At 41.8% G+C, this 23,243-nt stretch overlaps 1 protein-coding gene across 4 annotated transcripts in view; it reads left to right on the top strand.

Moving 5' to 3' along the window:
* The first annotated feature begins 4,578 nt into the window (after positions 1–4,578).
* Positions 4,579–23,243, top strand: part of emid1 (EMI domain containing 1) — a 325,227-nt gene continuing 306,562 nt past the window's right edge. For 3 of the 4 annotated variants that reach the window (XR_009447269.1, XM_048556572.2, XM_048556575.2), the window contains exons 1-3: positions 4,579–5,129; positions 12,859–12,975; positions 14,148–14,251. Coding sequence is in view for 3 of the 4 variants with exons in the window: in XM_048556572.2 (XP_048412529.1) it covers positions 4,927–5,129; positions 12,859–12,975; positions 14,148–14,251 (424 nt within the window). In the remaining variant the exon portion in view is untranslated. The remainder of the gene's footprint in view (positions 5,130–12,858; positions 12,976–14,147; positions 14,252–23,243) is intronic. The other variant, XM_048556573.2, reaches the window with a different exon arrangement.

Below are 23,243 nucleotides of genomic sequence, written 5' to 3'. Positions count from 1 at the left end.
ACTAGATCAGCAAGCAAGTCAACAACCTCACCCACAACTCGAGCTACAAATCTTTACCAAAACTTTAAACTTCGAAGTCAATTTGCATTCAAATTGACTAACTCAAGATTAACAGCAATGAAGCAAGATTTTGGTTTTTCATTGCTACCATGAAGGAGCATGAATCTACTGTCATTTATTGAATCTTCTTATGTCAAAAAACAAGGGTAATGCTGTCATCTGAATCTTCAAAATGTATAGTTTGCTTAGAGGCTCCAATAGTCTAGTGTGTGCAAGGGTAGCCTCTTGGGCTAAGAAAGAGACAATTGTAAGGTAAGCCAGATGTAATTCATTGCATCTTTACAATTATTTATAGGTTATAATAGGCACTACACTACTATGAAGATTGTTGAGTTTTAGGCCTGTTTTTCACAGAATCCTACTTCACCCAAGTCCTCATGCCATCATTGCAATGGGTATTGTTTCTAGCACTCAATCATTTATTAACACTTTCAGACCCATAAATAACCAAGCATATTTTTCTGATGGATCTTGTTATATATTTGTTATATGATGCATTTACCACTATCCCCTCTCTTTCAGGTGTTTTTACAAATTCAAACAATCTGGAGGTTTCATTATTCTCCCCAAGCCTGTTCTCTTTGGAATGGGAAAAATGGTTGTTGATTTATTTGGACATTTCTTATTCTGGTTCAAAATTCTTCTTTTGTGAGGTTGGAAGGTCAAATTTCTACTTGAACTTGTCCCTTCCTAGTTATCTCAGCACCTAATGTGTGACTTGAATTTGTCATAACTAGTTGTTCACTGCCGTATTGTAATCTGTCTCAATTCATTTGGTTAATGCTTCATTTGTCTTAAGAAATATATTGTTAATTGCTAATTGCTGCTTCTTTGCTTGCCATTTCTTCTCTAAGCTGGTTTGTACAAGAGTCTGCATTTTCTTCATTTTTGTTCTCCAGTCAAAATTATTTCCACCTAATTAGTAATGGCACAAATTTCCATATCATCAATTGTCTGAAACAAAGTAATTAGCCTCTGAGGATTCTGCTTTCCCACCAAGAGCTTAAGGAGCCTTGAAACATCAGCTGCCAGCTGCTCCTTAACCCTCTGTTTAACACTTCCCAGCTTTTAAATGAGATTAGGGTCAATACAGACCTTTCAAATCAGAAGTGAGTGCCTGGTTGTGAATGCAAGTTTTCCAATATTCAGTACTATTGATGTTGGAGAGTTGCTTATAACATAGCACTCAGATAGTGTGGTGACCCCTGGACCACATCATTGAACATCTGTTGGCTGTAAACAGTGTTTTGTCACCCAAGGTTTGGTATCTGATAATAATATATTTGTGATATGATCTAACTTCGTATTCCTGAGTTGCTTGTTGACATAAATGTCCACTTGCCAAAATGCTTGGTCTAGATCATTAATTTCCCTAACTCTTTGGGTCTGTCTTCTAATGGAAGCTGTTCTACCTCATTTGCCTCTTCTGTGCATAGTTCTTTGGCTTTTCAGCTTTTCTGTATTCTGCTCCGGCCCATTTTATGATGCAGAAGTGCTGATGTTGGACAAGGTCAAAAATCACACAAGGTTACAGTCCAGCAGGTTTAATTGAATGTACAAGCTTTTGGAGTGTGCCCCTTCCTCAGGTGTAAGAGAAGAAGTATCAAGACACAATTTATAATTAAAAGATCAAAGGATTATACAACTAATACAAATGTTAGCGAGTTTTGACAAGATTTGCAGCTCAGGTTGAGGTTCTGGATGTGAATTTGCTCGCTGAGCTGGAAGGTTAGTTTTCAGACGTTTCGTCACCATTCTAGGTAACGTCATCAGTGAGCCTCCGACGAACAGATAAATAGAAAGCAAGACATGACACCAGCGCTTCATCGGAGGCTCACTGATGACATTACCTAGAATGATGACGAAACGTCTGAAAACTAACCTTCCAGCTCAGTGAGCAAACTCACATCCATAATACAAATGTATTTAATAATTCTAAATTGGCTGATTGACACCCTCCATCAGTTGTATGATCCTTTGATCATTTACTTACAAATTCTGTGCCTTAATACTTGCTCTCTCATTGCACCTGAGGAAGGGGCAATGCTCTGAAAGCTTGTGTTCAATTAAGTCTGTTGGACTATAACAAAAATAAAGTTGCTGGAAAAGATCAGCAGGTCTGACAGCATCTGTGAAGGAAAAAACAGTTAGTGCTTCGCGACTGGTGACCTTTCCTCAGAACTGAGCTGTTACAGTCTAACAGAACTGTTGGACTGTAACTTGGGCTTGTATGACTTTTGACCTTTTTCCCATTTTCTGAAAGTGGTGTGTTGATTTAAAATTAAACTTTTCATTTGATTAGCTGATGTGTTTCTTACCTGCTGCATGGGTTATCACATGCCTCTTTTGTGGTTCTGAACCTTAAGAGTTCAACGGATTCTAAAGATCTCCTGCACCAAGTTTGATCTTCTCCCCTTAAGATTAGTCAGTGTTTATTGTGGGCCTCTGCTTCAGTTACCCCTCCCTGGATTGTCTATGGGTATCAATGGATTGTTATAAATCTCAGACCAATGGAATGACCTAGCCTTTGGTCTGTTTCTTCTCAAATATGACTTCACTTTTCCCCTCCTTCTCTAAACATGTGGCTCAGTCGTTATTTAAATGTATCTTTAGGCAACGTGGTTATGGTGTATAACTCTAGACCATCACTCTCTAATAGAATATGAGCTGAGGATGTAAAGTTCTCGGGTGTCATCTTGGAATAACTTGAAGTATGACACGCCATTGAAAGACTGGCACTGAATAGCCTAATGAGACTGGGCACTAGTTGTGCCGGTGAATGTAATGTCTGCAATATAATCGCTGACTGTAGTAAATATTAAATAACAAGGTGTAGGGCTGGATGAACACAGCAGGCCAAGCAGCATCAGAGGAGCCGGAAAGCTGACTTTTCGGGTCTGGACCTTTCTTCAGAAATGCTTCAGACCCGAAACGTCAGCTTTCCTGCTCCTCCGCTGCTTGGCCTGCTGTGTTCATCCAACTCTACACCTTGTTATCTCCGATTCACCAGCATCGTCAGTTCCTACTATCTCTCTAATAAATGTTAATTGTTTCAATACCACATATTCACATCGACTTAATGCTCGGAATAGCGAGCATTGTTCCATCCCGTAAAAATACCCCTACTGCAGCTAAACCCACCATCTTTCTTCTACTTGCACTCAATTGAGGATTGATCCTTTGTGACTCATCTGCACCAAGAGAAGCCTATGTCCCAGACGGAAGGGGAAGTTCACCAGGATAAGAAAGGAAAGAGGCGAGAATGGAATATATGACAGAGTGCAAAGGAAATCAGGATTGTGGTGCCCGGATTCTGAAAGTTTGTGGGGGGGGGGGGGGGGGGAAAAGAGAGTGGGAGGATTAGTAGATGGAATAACATTCCCCATCGACCGATTTGAACAATGGGATTAAATTGAAGGAAGTGAAATGTGATCTCATTCAATAATCGATTTTGGGTAAACACCCATGCTTCATGAAGAGATAATGGGAACTGCAGATGCTGAAGAATTCCAAGATAATAAAATGTGAGGCTGGATGAACACAGCAGGCCAAGCAGCATCTCAGAAGCACAAAAGCTCCTGAGATGCTGCTTGGCCTGCTGTGTTCATCCAGCCTCACATTTTATTACCATGCTTCATGAAGAACTCGTCGACAAGTTTCTCTTTGACCACGATTACAGTAACTGGGACAATGTTGAGTTTGTGTGCAGGCTCCGCAGGGCAGTTTTTTTTCACCTCATTTGGGATAGCCAAGCCCAGGTCCTTCTCATTCCCCGGGCACCTTCCTGCTATCGCTTACAGAAAGGCACCCCCTGAAGAACATGGAACATCGCCAAGACCTGCCGCAGTATTTTGTCCCTGTGCGCTCGGGAGCCCTGCTGAAAAGCAAGGCGGGGTCGGGCGCTGCGAAGGTGCAAATGGGAACACGGAGATAAACTGGAGGTGTGTGTAAAGGAGGAACAAGAGCTGGTGACAGAGATAGAAGCGTCCACGCACCGAACTCCAAAACATGCTGAGGACAGCCTCCCTCTGCTCAATGCTGCCCTCTGGCGTCCTCTGCGGGTAAAATGCCACAAGCCGCGAATACATCGAGGAGGGGGACTTGGCATTTCCAAGCCTGGTGCTGAATATTCCAGCCGTCTGTTCACAACTTGTTGCGCTGAAAACTTTTTTTCTTTTAACAAAAAAGTGAACAATAATTAAGCAAAGAAAAAGCAAAAGGAAACAACATGACAGGGCCCTGTGCAGCCGATTGAAGGAAGGGGCTGCAGGGAATTTGCAGAATGGAGGGGGTAGGATCTGCCTGTAATCCCAGGAGCTGACCGCCCCCACGGGGAAAGTTTGAGAAGGGTGGGGGTGAAAAAGAAACTATTCTCCAACCAAAACCCCCTCCCCACTCAATCCTCTGAGTTCTCACTCGCAGCAATCCACCAGCCAGGCGTCTCTCTCTCACACACACACACACAAACAGACCCCGGGGGGGAGGGGAAGTGATAAAACACACACACACAGACACACATACTGCCCGAAGCAGAAACAAAAAGCCCAAGTGGAAGCGCCAGGGCACAGCACTGAGCCGGGCGGACAGGCAGCCCCCTCTCTCTCTATAAAACCTCCCTCCAGATCCCATGCTCAGTGACATTCAGAGGCAAACACCAATCGGTGATGACCGAGCAGCCCTGACACCGGCGGATGTTTGCAGCGCTTCTCTGGTGGGGGGGCTCACTGTGTCCTACGGTTCCTGCACAAGTGCCCCCGGCTCTGTCACCCGCTCCGGGACGGACAGAGGGAGGCGCACGACACTGCCGCCTGGGCCCTGGAGGAGGCAGGGAGCAAAGCCAGCAACATCCAGTGAAGTGTCCGGGGAATGGCCGGGACTGCTAGCACTTTCAGGAACCTCCGACGGTGCACAGCATCGTGGAGAGGCTTGCAGGCGACTTTCTTTCTGCTCTATTTAATCCCCCTGGTGTGCACTTCGTGGGGCATCGGATTCCAGTACAAATACCCTCCGGGATTGCAAAGCAGCAAGGACCAGCTCGGAGGTGTCAGCAATGGCTTTCTCAGCCGCAGGTAAACCGCCTGGGTTTTTGTTTTGGGTGTAAATCTGTAGGACACGAGTAACATTTACCCGAGAGGTGGGGGAAGAGGACACAACGATGCCTGTGACTTGTTGCAGAGCGGTCAGTGCCGCTGGTGGATAGTTTGTGTAAGGGAACATAAATAGCTCACTGCGTGGAGACACATTCAGGATTCCCCCTGACATCGGTTTAATTTTCTGCATGTGAAATCCGCTAATCACTTCAAACAGTCCGACCTACCCAAATAGTTCGCTGAACGACCCCTTTAAATGCTTAGTTTGATAACATTAAGGCGTTCGTCCACATTTAAAACGCTGGTACAAAATTGCTGCCCGGAACACGTGTTGGGATTAACTTTATAAAGAAGAGCAGTGCAACATTTAACACCCACTGGGTATCCTGATGCAGTTTCAGCAGTGTGGCAATCTCATGGCGTTGCTGTGAGTTTGGCTGAAATGGGCACAGCTTGTCAGGGGATTGATCTGTTAGTTCGCTTGCTGTCTCCAATGCTTGGTGCAGGCAGCCGCCGCTGTGTGAGCACCAGCATTTAGCGCCAAGTCCCTCTGTGCCAGGCATGGCTTGTGTGAACTGAGACCATTCTGTGTCTTGGCTGCTACCGTGGTGGAACCCGGGTGATTTGTGATATTGGATCACACCTAGCTTACGAATGAGTGTGTGTTTTCTCGAAGACCGAACCAAAGTCCGAGCTAACTTCCTTTTCCTACCGCATTTCCTGGCCAAGCACTTTGACAGTATGGTGAGGTTAAATGACCTGTCGGGTCATACAATGACAATGGCTGTCTGCCTCTCCCACACAAAGCGTCAGGACAAAGGACGAGTTTGAAGCGGAACAGCCGAGCCGGCCCCGCTGTGAGTTGAAAGAGGCAGGCTTTGGGAGTGCTCGGCCCTGCAGTGAGCCGAGAACCGTCCTTCCTGGTAAGATTGAGGACTCCGCCTCCCTCCTTCCCAAGAGATCTCCACAGCACCGAGCCAGAAGCCTCAAGCTGGTGTCCCACTCACCCGCCTCCCCAGCATCGGTTGCAGGGAGCATTCCAGCAGCTTTGATAGCCTCGGGAAACCAAAGAGAATGCAAACGGAAAACTCAGCTTCATTGATAATGCTGAAATCCCACCCCCCCGTAGTCTGGTCAATTCTGATAGTCTCTGCACCTGACTGGGGTGCAGTGTTATAGGTTTTTAATCGCATGTTAAAACTGACTGAAAAGTGCATCAACACTTGATCTTTTTTTCCACCGTTATGAAACTGCTGTGGTTCACTTGACTGGACCACGCCTCATTCCCAGTGCCTGGGTAGGGCTGCACTGAGAGGGTGCAGCCTCGGTTCTACATAGGAATACAACTGTGGGGTTACAGCGGCGTGAATTTCTGTCTGCCCTGATAAACTATCTGCATCAGCACGCCAGGGGGGCTGCTGCCCTTCAGCTTGAGTAATCTCCAACTTGTACATTCATTCCCCACCCCCACCACCGGCCAATGGCTGGCTGTACCATTCACAAGATGCACGACAGAAAACTTCCAACTCCAGCACCTACAGGGGGAGCAGATGCAGGGAAACGTCAGCGCCCTCCAAGCTTCTCACTCGGAGGCACAACACCTTTCCTTGAGTGTGGCTGGGACAAATCCCCTCCCCAGCAGTACTGGGGAAGTCCTTACAACCCCCACTGCAGCGGCTTGAAAAGGCACCTTCTCCGGTGCAGTTAGGGATAGGAAACAAATGCTGGCCCAGCCCACACCCTTTAAACTAATAATAAAGTTTGTATATTTTAAACCAACCTGTTCAAAGGTATTCTTCCACACCTCTGGAGCAGGTGAGACTCACAGTCAGGCCTTCTGGCCCAGAGGGAGGGGCATTATCATTTATACCATACCAACCCCTAAAGGTCAGTTCTCAAATATTTTCTGTATCAACCTGCTCAGAGATGTGGCTACAGACTGCGGCAGCAAGTGGAATTAGAACCTAGGCTTCCTATGTCAGAGGTAAGGGCACTACCATTGCACCACCAGACCCTCTGGGTTCACTTTTGAATGAATTCCTTGTTAAGGCTGTAGACTTGCTCGCTGAGCTGGTGTGTTTGGTTGCAGACGTTTTGTCACCCTGCTAGGTAACATTGTTAGTGCACCTCCAGTGAAGTGTTGCTGTTCTGTCCCGCATGCTATTTATATGCCTCAGTTTGCTGGGGTGGTTGGCATCACTTCTGGTTCTGTTTTTTAGTGGTTTGTATATTGGGTCCAGTTCCATGTGTTTGTTGATAAAGCTCAGGTTGGAATACCATGCCTCTAGGAATTCCCTGGCGTGTCTCTGTTTGGCCGGTGCTATTATGGATGTGTTGTCACAGTCCTTCTTTGTCTGTGTGTATTGAGACCAGTGAGAACTGGTCGTGTCTCTTGGTGGCTAGTTGGTGTTCGCGTATCCTTATTGTCAGTTTTCTTCCACTTTGGCCTATGTAATGTTTTTCCACAGTCCGTGCGTGGTATTTTACATATTATGTTAGTTTTGATGGTTGTGGGTGTGGGATCCTTTACGTTTGTCAGTAACTCTCGCAGTGTGGTTTGTTTGGTTTGTGGGCTACTCAGGTACTTAAGGGTCTGCGTAGTCTTGTGGTCATCTCTGATATGTCTCTGAAGTACGGTCGGGTGACTAGTGTGCCTGGTTATGTTGTGTCTTCTTGTTGTGGTCTGGCGCGCAGCTAACGGTGGGTTGTGCTTTTTGGGTATCCATTCCTTTTAAAAACTCTGTACAAGGTCACCTGTTCTGCTTTGTGCAATTCCGGGCTGCTGCAGCTTGGTGTGGCCCATTTGAATAGTCTCCTGTTTATGAGTGTTGGGGTGGTTATTGGTGTAATTAATTATCTCGTCCATTTGTATGGTCTTTCTGCGTACGCTAATCTGGAGTTTCCTGTTGTTCTTGCTTTCCCTCATTATGTCGAGGAAGGGTAGTCAGTTATTGTTGTCTTCTTCTTTTGTGACTTTTATTCTGGTGAGGATGTTGTTTGTGTCAGTGAGTTTCTTCTAGTCTTCTGCATTTGATAATCACGATGGCATCGAATACACAGTGGACCCAGAGTTTGATTTGGATAGTGGGGAGCATCGTCTGTTCTAACCTTTGCATTCCTGCTCCTGCAATCAGTCCTGATATTGGGGATCCCACTGGTGTTCCATTGATTTGTTTGAACATATGGCCATTGAAAGTGAAGTGGGTTATGAGGCACAGATCCAGCAGTTTCAGGGTGGTGTCCTCGTTCAATATACAAACCACTGAGAAACACAACCAGAAGTAATGCCAACCACCCCAGCAAACCGAGGCATATAAATAACAAGCAGGACAGAACACCAACACTTCACTGGAGGTGCACTGACAATGTTACCTAGCAGAGTGATGAAACGTTTGCATCAAACACACTTGCTCGATGAGCAAGTCTATAACCTCATCCACAACCCAAGCTACACATCTTCTTAAGAACTTTGAATTCCTTGTTAATCATGTAAGCTAGTTCGATTGGAGTGCCTCAGTTGGAACTGCTGATGGTGGAAATCTTGATGTATCTTGGCCAAGCGAAACTGAGGAATTCTGAGATTTCAACAGGGTGAAATTTTAAGGCAGGGTGAAAATAAACTGTTGAGAAACATTTAATTTAATAGTTCCAGTCTAATGACCTTATCATTTCTACTTTCAAAAGGTAACTCTCTTTAAATATCAAAGGAGAAGCTGTAATGTTTGTTTATTGGAGAATCATAACAGCGCTTACTGTAGGAACTTGGTTTTATTGACATCACAACATTGCTTGTGGCAACAAATTTCCAGACCCTGCAAAGTAATAACTGGTTCCAGTCAGAGCCACCCACAAACTCTCACTACCCATTCAAAACCTCATGCTCCTCAGCATTTACACGGGCTACATCTGGCCAGGGCTGCAAACACTGACCGGAAGTTGGACACTAAAACAAAGAACTGCGAATGCTGGAAATCTGAAGCAAAAACAAAAAGTGCTGGAGAAACTCAACAGGTCTGACAGCATGCGTGGAGAGAAAGATGAGACAGCGTTTTTGATCCAGTGACCCTTCTTCAGAACTGATTGTAGCCAGGAAGAGGGTGGGGTAGGCGATTGGTGGAGATGGAGCCAGAAGTTGGAGACAGGCTCTGGGATTAATGTGGAGGTTTGATTGCACGTTCAGAGCCAGTCAGCAACAGATGCCTCGCTGGTTTGGAGACTCTCACTGGACTTGCCATGTGATTGAATTATTCATGAATAGCATAGGGCCATTAAACGCTGTTCCGAATGTGTTAATGCTATTCTGATGTTCAAAGGTCCCCAGCGAATACGGCAGTGCATCTTGCTTTCTCAAAACCAAAGCAAATTGACTGAAGGGGAACACAAAGAGCAAGCCCTGTGACAGCAGGACTTAAACTCGACACAGTCTCAGCATTAGAGATAACAGGGTGTAGAGCTGGATGAACACAGCAGGCCAAGCAGCCTCGGAGGAGCAGGAAGGCTGACGTTTCGGGCCTAGACCCTTCCTGCTCTTTTGCTGCTTTACCTGCTGTGTTCATCCAGCTCTACACCTTGTTATCTCAGATTCTCCAGCATTGGCAGTTCCTACTATCTCTGACACAGTCTCAGCATTGGTGATTAATCGTCAAGGCATTGAATTTGTTTTCGTCTGTTGACTAATATATCAAAAGTGAGTGAAAGGGGCAACTTTGATATTTGTTTCAAGTAATACGAAGTCAAAATCTGAACAATTTAAATGTTGATTCATTGGAACACTACGAGAAGCCTTCAGCCGTCTCTGCGTTTACTTCTTTCATAGATTGAAACAGCCAGGATAAATTAGCTGGCATAACTTCTGGAAATGTACAATTACATTCTTTTAACGGGGCAGTGCTAAAAGATTGCTACAAATGAAAGAGAAGATAAGGGGAGTGAAATCCCACTGCATACCCCGAGAATCAGAATTGCTGAGTTATCCAGAATTTCAGTGTTGATTTTCTGAAAACTGTGACTTCCTATTTCTATCACACAGTGGTTACATCCTATTTCTGCCTTATTATTATTATTTATTTGTGTTTCAGTCTTCATCGTTTTCTTAAAGTTTAAAGTGATAAGGTCAATTTTGTCCCACTTCCCATTCTGCTTGTTTGTATTTGTGAGTGGACTTAGTTAGTCAAACAATGTTTTTTTCAGTCTGGTTAGAGTCTGCAGGTGAGGGGAAAGGTGACCTTGGGTTTGTGTGTGCTTTGGTCTGTGTTAGCATGTTCCCAGTTCGGCTGGAGATTTTACTGCTGCCAACGTTGTGTCACTTCAGATGTGTTTAACTGATCTGTATATTTTCTTGTGTGAATCAGAGAGAAAAGAAAGTTTTGGAGATATGACAAGGCTGCTGTAAAAAGCTCTTTTGTAGTTAATGTTGAGCTCGCTGATTTAAACCACAGTAGCAGCTGGCAAACGTAAATTGCCTCAGTGCCTCTGACAATGGGCTATTCCACTAGGATGAACCAGGCCTGGGTCCTTTACGCACATCAAGTCTTATTCAACATCACAACTTTGGCTGTCTACACTCGCTTATGGTTAAGCAATACCTTGATTATAAAATTGTAATCCTTCTTTTCAAACCTCTCTGTGGTCTCACCCAAACCTACAGCCCTCTGCCTTTGGCCCCTTCAATATCCCTGAGTTTTAATTGTTGCGCCATTTGTGGCTGTGACTTCAGTCGGCTCTACCTCTCCACCTCTACCTCACTTTCATCCTTTCAAATGCATCTACGAACTGAACTGTTCCACCAGGTGTTTGGCATTTTGCCATAACATCTCTTCACATGGCTCTGCATCAAATGTTGGTGTATAATAGCCTTGTGAAATAGCTCAGCATGTCATATTACCTTGAAGCCACTAAATTAATTCTAGATGCTGTTATCAGTCACCCTCATTCCTATCTGGGGACCTCTGAGTATGCAATTGCAAGTGTCTGGTTGAGTTAGGACAGGGTTTTATTACAATAACTTGACAGACGAATAGCTTTCTGATGCTGCTATATTTTATGAGGAATGACCAGTTGGACGGAACTCTTCCTTTGCATTTGAGGCTTATCAGAGCAGGAGGAGGTGGCTTTTGTTTTGTGAAAGCTCACGGGCCGGATAAACCACTGGCACTGGCCTCAAAGCCACATTTATTGTACAATGATCTTCATTCCAAAAATAGCTAGTATAAATAGAATTCATATAAAGAACTTGCATTTATATAGCTTTTCCTATTCACAGGATGTCCCAAGTCACTGGAGCCAGATACTGTTGAAATATTGGCACAGTTGCTTTGTAGGGAAATGTGGTAGCCAAGCAGAATACTATGTACTTCATAAAAGAACTGTTATTTTTGCAATTCAGCTCTTCTGTTATGTGGGTTGATATTTGGGAGCAGTGGGGTGTCCAAAATAGAAATATTGCAAAAAGAGCAGCATATTGAGTTTTGTTTGGAAATTAGAGTACCCACAGCCCCCATGTCTGAGAGTTTTAGAGGAAATCGGTGCATTTGGGTAAATGGCTTCTCTCCCAGGCCACACAAATCAAATTCATGATTGGCGTCAGTCTGCTAACCCCAAGGAGGGTTGGACTCTCTCCAGTAACAAGCATGATCAAATTCCATTCACACCATGTCTGCTGCTGTTGTTGTACTAGTGCCTGGCACAATGTGAAAGAGCGCTCACCTCTGCAGAGTGTATGACGAGTATTCATTCCAGAGGGAGTGCCACGTGTCAACTTGCTCAGTGAGTAACCTCTGGGTCAGGAGGTTGTGGATTCAAGTCCCATTCCAGATTTGAACAAATCATTGAAAGCCACAGAGAGAGCAGTGAAATATTTTTGTGCAGTTCTCAGTATTTCTTCCTCACAGAACAACAACCAAAACAAAAAGATGAACTAGTCATTCCTTTGTGGGATCCTGCTGTTTGTACACTAACTGCAGTATAGTCACCGCATCTAAAACAAATTATTTCTGTGTGAGGTGTTTTTAAGAAGGAATAAACAAATTTATCATGTAACTGCATGTCATTTTTCCCAATAATTGTTGCTTAATGAGCACTTGTTACAAGAATTATGCCAAAATGCAAACATTTCTATCATAAAATTGTCAGTACAATAGCTACAGTTAAAAACATATAATTACTGGAGCAAGCAAAATTTCAACAAACAGAAAAGACAGGGAATGTTCCACTATAGAACATGAGTAATTGTCTGAGCAACAGTTGAAGAGTAGTCAAGAGCAGACACACTTTGCTCTTTTAAAGTGCTCAAAGTGTTGTGCTTTACATACCATCTAGTTCTCATTTAGAGCGTTTGTTGAGGAAGCTGATCTCCTACTGGTTGATGATAATGCAGAAAGCACAGCGACTCATCAGTTAGGGCCCCATACTTGATTGCTGTCAACAATGGCTACTGGAAGAACACTTACGGATACTTGGCACTGGAAACAGATTCCTGCTTTAGTTTATATTCACTCATGGGCGTGCGAGTCACTGGCCAGGTCAGCATTTCTTGCCAATCTGTAATTGCCTTTGAAAAGGTGGCATGAGCTGGCTTCTTAAACCATTAAAGTTCTTGGAGTGTCAGGACGCCTTTTACTTTTTAATCTGTTTTTTGTAAAGTTAATTGGTTAATCATTCAGTTTTAACCATTTCCCTGTACATCAACTTATTCATTCTTTTGTTTAAGGAACTGGTGTCCGTACACTGTCACAAAAACAGTGTCCTGCCAAGTGCAGAATGGAACATATGTGCAGAGGGTTTATCAGAGCTGCAGATGGCCAATGGGCTGCCCTGGTGGTATTAGGTGAGAATGCATTACCTACATTGTTTGACATTCACTCCGACCAATTTACTGTTTTCAATGGCATTGACAACCCTGGTCACTTCTCTATCTGTTATAGAATTATGCTCACCAGCAGATTAACTGAGAACTAGCTGAGGGGTGAATTTATAGAGGTTCATAAAAATCATGAGGGGAATGGATAGGGTGAATAGCCAATGTCTTTTTCCCAGGGTAGGGGAGTCCAAAACCAGAGGGCATAGGCTTAAGGTGAGAGGGGAAAGATTTAAAAGGGACCTAAGGGGTGACTTTTTCATGCAGATGGTGGTGCAAGGTGCCAGAGGATGTGGTGGAGGCAGGTACAATTACGACATTAAAAAGGCACCTGGATGAATAAGAAGGATTTAGAAGTATATGGGCCAAATGCAGGCAAATTGGGATTAGATCAGTTTAGGATATCTGGTTGGCATGGACGAGTTGGACTGATGGGTCTGTTTTCATGCTGTATAACTCTATCACTGTAAAACTGCCATAATTTACATTGCTACTGTCCTAATTTGTGCTATATTGGTGGTTGAGAGGCTTTGGGGTGTCAGGAGATAAGCCATAGAATATTGGCCCTGCTTTACTTGCCATGGCATTTATGTGGCTGGTCCTTTTTGAGTTTTGGATCAATGGCCATCTCCACAATATTGATGCTGGAAGAGTCAGAGATAGTAAGGCTGATTAAAATTATGATGAGACTGATTGTAAACCAACAAACTTATTTATGTGAAAGGAGAACTAGTTCAAATTGATCTAGTCATTCATTTAATCTCAGACATCTGAAATTCCCTCTCTAAACCTTTTTGCCTTGCTACTTCTTGGCATTCCGTAAAGTAGTTTCTCAAAAGACACTCTCTGGCCAAACCTGTGTGGCTCAGTGCCAAATATCACCCGACTGTAATCCTGTAAAGGGCCTGGGACATTTTACTGCTTTAAAGACTCCAAATGAATGCAATCAGTTCAACTGAAGTTGGGGTTTTAGAAACTCATGGTCATTTACCATTGTCTGATTGTGTGTGTGTGTTTTATATGCATGGACAGGCCTGTAGGATGGTGAGTGTGTGACCCACTTCCCCAGTGCCACTTCTGTGCTCCAGAGCACCTTCTCAGTTCTCCATTCTGACTTTACAGATCGGTTTTACGTTTTTCAGTTACAGGGCGATGATCCGACCAACTTACAGACTAACTTACAAAACGGTGACAGCAATAGAATGGAAATGTTGTGTCGGGTTCAGAGGCAGCAGTTGTGAAGAAGGTGAGCCTCATGTCACATACTGTTGAACATGTTACAGAATGACATTTGCTTCTGTGCGTTGCTTGCTGCCGAGTAAGCCAACCCATACACTATAATACCTCCTGTCTAAAGTGACATTTTAATAGCATATCAATTTGTCAAATAAAACAAATTAGTTCTTGAACAAGGCAGTAAAAACGTGTGCGTATTCAGGTAATATCGGGTGAAAGTAAGCTTTTTAAAATGTTGATTTTTGGTGCTACCTCAATTCTGGTGAGAAGTTTAGCAGGCCTGTTGTATACAGATGCAAACAAGTTTCAGGTTTCAAGAAAATTTACAGACAGTAGCTTCATTTTTATAATGCATAATGCAAGACAAGCAGAATTTGCACAATGTTTTGAAAATGTAAAGAAATACCTTTGTAGTCTTGAATCACTCTTCTAATTTGGTTTGGAACATTTGTTCTAACCTTTTTTCCTTGTCTTGAAACAACTCTGTATTGCCAGAGTTATGTTTATTTGCTGTGAGATGGTTGAAGTAGAATGGATCAGAGTGGCTTTGATTCTTCAGATTTTACTCCACTAAAACTATCATCAGTTTCAAGAGTCTATATGCCCAGCCAAAGGGGAGTCCGGAGGTTGCTGACAGTGGTTTTACCTTTCTCCAGAAGCTGTGCTATCACAGACCTGTAACACTATAAACAATTGGAAATCACCAGGCTGACAAAAACTTCCACTCCTATTCTCTCACTTGGGGAAAAAAATGTGGTTGCATCTTGTTGAATGAGAGGCAATTGACTTTTTAGCATGATTCATAATCAGTACTGAAAAATATCACAGATCCTGAAGGAATAATTTTCCACATTAAATTACAAATTCTTGTTTTATGATAAATTTGACAATTATAAAATAATGCTTTTAATGTGAAAAATCCTACCTTAGTCTGATTCATTTCTCCAAATCACTTACTTTACTAGCTATTAGTTTTTTAAAAATTTATAAGTAAAGGGTTTCAATGGCTTTACTTCCAGATGTACTGTCTGAGAGAATACTCCGTTGTGACTGAATAATTAGCCTAGTGAATGACATTTCTGTTGCTGTATATATGGACATCCCCTTGACTTGATATTAGATTTACCCTGTCATTGGGAAAGGGAATTGCATGCTTTAGCAACCCCTGTATCTTTGCAAGCAGCTTTTTTCAACGTGATGAACATTGTCACTTGCCACTAAACCCAAAATTCACCCATTTTACTTAAAATATTTAATTTATGAAAGCAAATGCGCAGATACATATATGTGTATATGTTAACATATGCATGTGCTGACTATAATTGTGTGTGAGTAATGTATGTGTGAGTAAACATATACACATTTTGACTATACCTTTAATTCCATGAATGAAATGTTTGTCTAAATATATTGCAATGCACTATTGTTTCTTCAAGGCATTCCACCTATAATCTTTCTCAATTATATTTGTCATTGAAATTAGAATCTTTCAATTTTCGTGATAAATGTCTAGTTTGCATATTTATTCATTTGGTTGTAATTAAATGTCAACCTCATTTCTTTCACTGGACACATTTGGGGCCATCTTTGTTTTTTTTCAAATTGGTTAAAATTGATCTCTTATTAAAGTCAGCAAAATGCATTCATTATAACTCTTTGATAACGTTCTTTCCCTATAATAGGGAATGCATCCAGTGCATTGTTTCATTGTACCATAGAGTGCTGTTGAATTGCCTGATTATTATTGTATAATTACAACCTTTGGGCATTCATTGCCTCAGCTGGCAGTAATAGTTTTTCACTTACTATCAGAATATTAAACAACAACTTTTCCTGATCTTAATGTTTGGCTGCTCCCTTTGAAAACATAGAGAAAATCAGATGTGCTTTTGCAAGATGAGTCAATTTGTTCACACATGAACCTTAAATCTGGGTCAGAAGTAAGGATATCTATATGGAGTCATGTTCACTTGAAACTGTTTTTGAAATTTATTTAATATAAATCTGTTTTCTTAAGTAAAGATTTGTGTAGCAGATCTATCCTTAGAAATCTGTGTATTTTTATAACCATTATTTTCCCTTTATCGGCACAGTTAGCTTTCTGAACTCTAGTTAATAAAGCAATCAAAATAAACAGGAATGTTCGCAAAGTAGATGCATTGCCTAAAATCTGTGCACTTCTGAAATTGGGACTAGCTCTTAGCCTAGGTCATATACTCAAATATTGAAGTTTCATATCAATTAATCTAATGTAAACTACATTAAACATCCAGCATATCTGACCAAGCTATTAGTGATATGTTTTGGTTTGTTTATGACTCAGTTTCAGGATTTAAAATATATACACAAACTTAAAAGTATTTTCTTCGATTCTCTCATATTCACTGACTTACTTGGTTAAGTTGTACAAATTAGGCACATTCTGTCCCTACTGTGGATGAGATCATTAGGCTGTTACAATAATGCTGTGAATTCCTAGGTTATGAGCGGGTTACATACTAATGGTCTCTATGCAGTGCTGGTGATGGACATTGAATGGGTCAGATTGACGCTCAATGTGCCTGCAATCCAAGGTAATACATGCACAACGAGTATCTGCACATGGCACCAGAGGTTAAACTGAACAGTAACCCGGCAAGAGCTGAAAGCCTTCATTTGGGAGATTCAAACTGCAGTAAAAACATAGTTAAAAAGAAAATTATATTGTAGAAATAGTAAAGCAGATGTTTAACTTCAAATTCTGCGCTTACTGTTAAAATGCAATTTAACATATATTAACATTGCAATAGTGTGCTTATTAACATAATTTGATTCTTGACAAAATAATTATATTTCCTTATTTGAGATTTTCATATTTGATATGTTCTTATGTTCTGATATGTTGGATTTTATTTATTTGCGTTGTCTGAAGAGTGCAGTGTGAAGTCTAGTTAATTTTTTTTGGGACATTACTGACTTTTATATTGCTTTTCTTACTACAACTGATGGGAAGTTGTCAAACTTCAGAATATTCAGTCAGTAATAGTGTACGTTTAGTCAGCTGCATGGAATTAAAATGTAAAACCCAGAATTAAATTTCTGAACAAAAGCCAGTTTCAAATTTGAAAAGGTATTTAGCTACTTGTCAATTTGCACACCAGTTGTAACTTGAACATTTTGTGAGTTGAAGTTCATTTTCTCCCACTGCGTCATTTTTTATTTCCGGCACCAATCATTCTTTTGACCCCACTGACTGCAAATTCCAACTGGGCTGAATTGCGAGCAGTTTTGTGGTTTTGGCCCCATTACCCGAAGCCCTATGATAATTGCTGCATACTCGTAACTGAGTTGGTAATGTTTGCAACTCTTAACACAGGACTCTACAAGTCAGCAGAGCGAGACTGTCAAGTGGCTAGACTGGGCTGGATCAAGCACAAACCCTACTGAGAAAGCAAGATTTGTTTGGTCACCCAACATGCCAACTACAGCTGTTCAATCTGAAGCATTAAAGCACAGTCTGCATATGACTCAGATGAAGACAGCTTGGTTTGAGGACTGCAATATTGTTGTTGACAGAATGTGGTCAGTTTTATGTCATGTCCCAAAACATAAATTGCATGTTCACCTGGATGAGAAATGTTTGTATTAATACTAAAAGATATTGCAAGTTTAGGTCTTGCAATAGATTGTTCCTCAAGTATTTATATGAAAATGCTTACCACAGATTTTAACTTCCGATGATTATTAAATATTAAATCCATTGAGATAATCACCAATAGGTCAAACTGCTACAGTGAAAGGGAAACATTGTACTGGATCAGAGTCCTTGTTGTTTCCCGGCAAAATGGTACCCGTGGAAAATGTCACCTGTTGGCAGACATGGTTTTCTTGTCTTCATCCCTTTTATATTCTTGAATTTAATACCTCAGCTGTGTTATTACAATGTTGCATTTAATACAGGGAGCATTGAAAGATCGTCACTGAAATGCACATGTATATACAAAGAAACCTACAACACAGGAACAGGCCCTTCGGCCCTCCAAGCCTGCGCCGATCAAGATCCTCTGTCTAACCTGTCATCTATTTTCTAACGGTCCGTGTCCATTTGCTCCCTGCCCATCCATGTACCTGTCCAAATATATCCTAAAAGACGCTAACGTGTCTGCGTCTACCGCCTCCGCTGGCAACGCGTTCCAGGCACACACCACCCTCTGTGTAAAGAACTTTTCATGCATATCTCCCTTAAACTTTCCTCCTCTCACTTTGAACTCATGACCCCTAGTAATTGAGTCCCCCACTCTGGGGAAAAGCTTTTTGCTATCCACCCTGTCTATACCCCTCACGATTTTGTAGACCTCAATCAGGTCCCCCCTCAATCTCCATCTTTCTAATGAAAATAATCCTAATCTAATATCTCCAAGAAACTAGCTCTCAAAGTATCAGTAGTTCAGAGCTGGTAGCAGGTAGCCAGACTATCTTGTTGACTCAACTAAGAAAAAGTTGGGATGAGGGTGAGAGAAAGAGAAATAAATTTTATGTTTGCCAAATAAAGTACTCTGTGATTTATGATGTTAAAATTGGTGGAATGTGGATTGCTGTAAGCCCATACCACATGTTGAGGAATTCGGAATTGACACACAGTGGCAATGATCACAGTGGCAATAAGTGAAATTTATTTTTGAAATAGTTTTAGTTAGAAAGAAAATCAAAGGTTTTTTTTCTATTCCTTCAAAAATTTGCTGGGAGGAGGATGGATGCTGTTTGATAGAATCATCAGACTGCTCATATTTTACAGTCTGAATTTTAATCTGAATAAATTGAACCATAAAATATTACTTTTGTTAAACAGGCATAGAATACTGGTAATATACTGACAATATAATAAAAGACAGCTATGGTATTTAAAGCTAATGTGTTAAAATCTTGCGCAGTAATATCTTTGGGAGATCAGTCAGTGTATTTGACAACTGTTTTATGGATCTCTGTGTGGATCACGACAGTACTAAACACTTTGTAACAAAGTAACAAAATATTTCCAAATACAGTTACTTAGCAGTCATGTTAATCTTTAAGGGCTGTTGTGTAGTGGTAGAGTCTCTAGCTCTGAACCATGAGGCCTCGGTTCAGTTCCCACCCACTCCAGAGGTATGGCATGACATCTCTAAACAGTTTGATTGAAAAAAATCTACAGACTTTGCGTTACAGGGCTCTTGTGCTGCAGTGGTAATGTCCCTGCCACTGAGATAGGAGACAAAGGTTCAAACCCCATCTGCTGCAGGATATAAAGTAGCATCTCTTATCAGGTTGAATCAGAAAATATCTAGAGACTTTGAGGAGGACCAGATGTTAGGTTTCATTCCCTTGAGATCCCTAGCTATTCTGTCCACAAGGCATCGTCATTTCGAGTAGAGGTCCTGGTACCTCTACCTACTAGACCCCCCCAGGCCTTTACAGGCAGATATATAATGGCTCCCACTTACTAATACCAAAACTAAATACATGCACTGTGGACCTTGGCTGCAATTTTTAAAATCCTGATTTTATCACCAATGTATAGGATTTCTAAGCAAAAAAAGTAAGAATTTATTAATCATAGAACCCTCACAGTGTGGAAGGAGGCTATTCGGCCCATCATGTCCACACCACCCTTTGGAGAGCATCCCACTGAAATCCAGCCTCTACCCTATCACAATTCTCATGGCCAATCCACCTACCCTACACATTCCTGAACACTACGGCCAATTTCACCATGGCCCATCCACCTAACCTGCACATCTTTGGTCCAATCTAATTCATCTTACTCATCTAAAGAATGGGCAAAACGTAGAAAAATAAACATGAGGAATGAATATTTAAACCAAAAATAGGTCCACTGAAAATGTGAATGCTTAAAACTTCTTTACACTTGGTAAAACGTAAATTTGCAACTTTCAAATTAGTCATGAGTATAGAGCTATAATATTGCTGAAAAAAGACACGTTTTCTCATCAGGATAATTTGCAAAGATGCCAATTCAAGGGGAAAACCCACATTTACACTGCATGAGATGGCACTGAAATTCATACGGCATATTACCTATGTGTGCAATGAGCTGAACATCCTTTTATCTTGACAGCAACATCTTGTTAGTGATAAATGCCACTTCATAGAATCTTAGAATCCCTACAGTGTGGAAACAGACCATTTGGCCAAACAAGTCCACACTGCCTTCCAAAGAGCATCCCACCCATCCCCATCCCCAGACCCCTTTCCTTTCCCTGTAACCCATATCTAATCAACTGAGCTTACACACACCTGAACACTACAAGCAATTTCCCATGGCCAATGCACCTAACCCACACATCTTTGGACTGTGGGACTGCATGGTTACAGGATGAAACAGCTAAATTGGTGCTCAAATCTTTTTTGATACCTTACCCTTTCAGGGTAATCCAAGGTATTTTAGTCCTTTTGTGATGGTTACGTCATGCCTCCATAGATAATTAGGAGCAGATAATTTTAATTTTTTTTAAAGAGGAAGAAACATCAAAATAATGAGTACTATGCCTTGTCAGAATGATTGTTGGTAAGTCAGGTGAGTTTGTGGTTTCTAAACTGAGACAATGGATGTGATTTTCCCTTCCCTTGAGGTGGTGACAAGCAGAGCAGGAAGAAGCAGATAATTGGTTGGGTTGGTCTTGGAAGGACATTCAGAAACTCCTGTACCTCTCTGCCCCCTCAGCAATGAAGTTCTACATAAGAAGATCAATGGATGACATGCCACCATTTAAGGCTGTTTAATTGGTCATTTAAGAGCCATTTTAGAGCTTCATCTTTCTAGTTGCCCTGATATTTACCTTGCCAGCAATGAGAAAAATGGCTGCTTTTCACAGCTGGGAAATCACGCGTTATGGGCTGGTCAGCCTCAAGTAGGGGATGCAACTACTCAGTGGCAAGGCTCCTCTTTGTGTGAGAAACACTAAAGTATTTCTGAAGAAGGGTCTATGCCCTTCCTGCTCCTCTGATGCTGCTTGGCCTGCTGCGTTCATCCAGCTCTACACCTTGTTGTCTCATGTTTAATTGTTACTTGTTCTGGTGCGTTTCTCACTGTTGAGATTAATCACTCCTGAAGTTGCCTGCCCCAATATGTAGAGCACAGTGCATAAAATCCCAGCCAATCTGCAGAGCAGGAATGCATACAGATTTTCCAGGCCCTTACTGACCGTTCTCCTCCATGTAATGGACGGGATTAAACAGATATGGTTTCCAGAACTGTCTGGGCCATGAGGATGGAATATCAAATGAAGTGTTCCAGTGAGGAATTGGCAATTGGCATGTTGCTGGATCATGAATCATATACCCTCCCCTCCCCACTGTTTATCAGTCGCCCAGCTCCAACTCTTTATGCAAGCAATGGGAGACGTTGAACGCTGTTGGCTTTTGATTGAAATTAGCAGGTGGGGAGACCTGAGTATAATACTCGACAAAAGAGTGTATCTAATCAGCCTGAAGGCATAGGGCAACAAGGATGGTTCCTCCAGAAAGAACAATTGGACAGAGCCTGAACAACTTGCTAATTCTGGCATTGGGAGAGAGAGAGAGAGAGAAAGAGAGATGCTGACGTGTTTTTCACCGGCAAGGATTGGTCTCTACAGAAACTTACCTATGACATCTACTGAAAACCTGGAGACTTCAATCTTCCATTCATCTGAAGAATCACAAGACTGGACACATCCAGGTCTGCAAAGTGTGCATTGTAAAGGATTGAAATCTGATCACATGATTTATTATTTTCTGTTAATAATTTTGTTTGCGGAACTTTGTATTTGTTCTCATGTGTAAGAGGCATTGTGTGGATAAACATTTATCTTCTGATTTACACTTACTCAATGGCATGCTTCCTGTTAATTATTGAACATCACAACATTCAAGGCATGCAAAACAATCTGCCTGAAACACATCTTGTTCCTGACAACTAAGAATTCAGGAGAGAGGAGTTTTCCCCAGTTGTAACAACTTTTCAAATGATTCTGATTGTTTAAAATCTATCAACTTAGTGAAAAATGATTTTGACTTCTTAATAATTAAGTAAAACATACCCTTACTACTCAGTATCAAAGTATGTACAGGCACACTTTTAAGATTAATGAAGTCCTCTTAAAATTTATTGATAGAACCCAGGAAATAACAATCATCATAAATCATCAACCATTTTGATGCAGGAAGGTGGAGCTTCCAACACAAAGACAATAATGTGGCATTCCAGAATGGCTACAGACATAACAGTACTGTTTGGTAGGACCAAATGATAGTCTAGTTACAGGCAAATATGCTTTCAGTAAGTGCGTGTCAATGAACTTCTACCAGAAGTGCTTCGTTGACAATGCCCTCTTTCCTCTTCATGTATAATTACTGTTATGTTGGAAGTTCAGAAAAGCAAATAATTTATGTAACTGGCCATGTGAGAAAGTTTGACACCATCCAGGGTTAAGCAGCCTGCTTGATTGATATTCACGTTGTTCAACACTGACACAGTGTCGGCAGTGCGTACCCCTGACGAGATGCACTGTGGTAATTCACCAAAGCTTCTTCAGTGGCATCATACAAACCTGCAGTCTCTACCACCTGGAAAGAACATGGCAGCAGATGCATGAGAACACTCACCACCTGCAATTTCTTCTCCAAACCCCACACCATCCTGACTTGGAGCAATATTGTCATTCCTTCAGCTTTGCTGGGTCAAAATCCAAGAACTCCCTTCCTAAAAGCCGTGTGTGAGTACCTATTCTAGTTCAGCACCACCTGCCCCAGGGCACTTAGGGATGGGCAATAAATACTGGCCTAGTCAATCATGCCCATTTCCCATGAATGAATAAAGTATTTCTGCGAATATAATCCTGCGTTAAGTTTTAATTTGAAAAAAAACTCATTTTGTGAACAGTATATACAACCACATGTAACCAGTCAGTTTGCATAGATATGGTTCAGACCACCTTTGATGATATTGGAAGGAAGTATAAGTTTATTTTCCCTGATTATAATCC

Source organism: Stegostoma tigrinum, chromosome 26 (genome assembly GCF_030684315.1).
Source record: "Stegostoma tigrinum isolate sSteTig4 chromosome 26, sSteTig4.hap1, whole genome shotgun sequence".
Lineage (NCBI taxonomy): Eukaryota > Metazoa > Chordata > Chondrichthyes > Orectolobiformes > Stegostomatidae > Stegostoma > Stegostoma tigrinum.
Note: the sequence above shows the minus strand (reverse complement) of the source record. Positions and strands in the feature narration are given on the sequence as shown.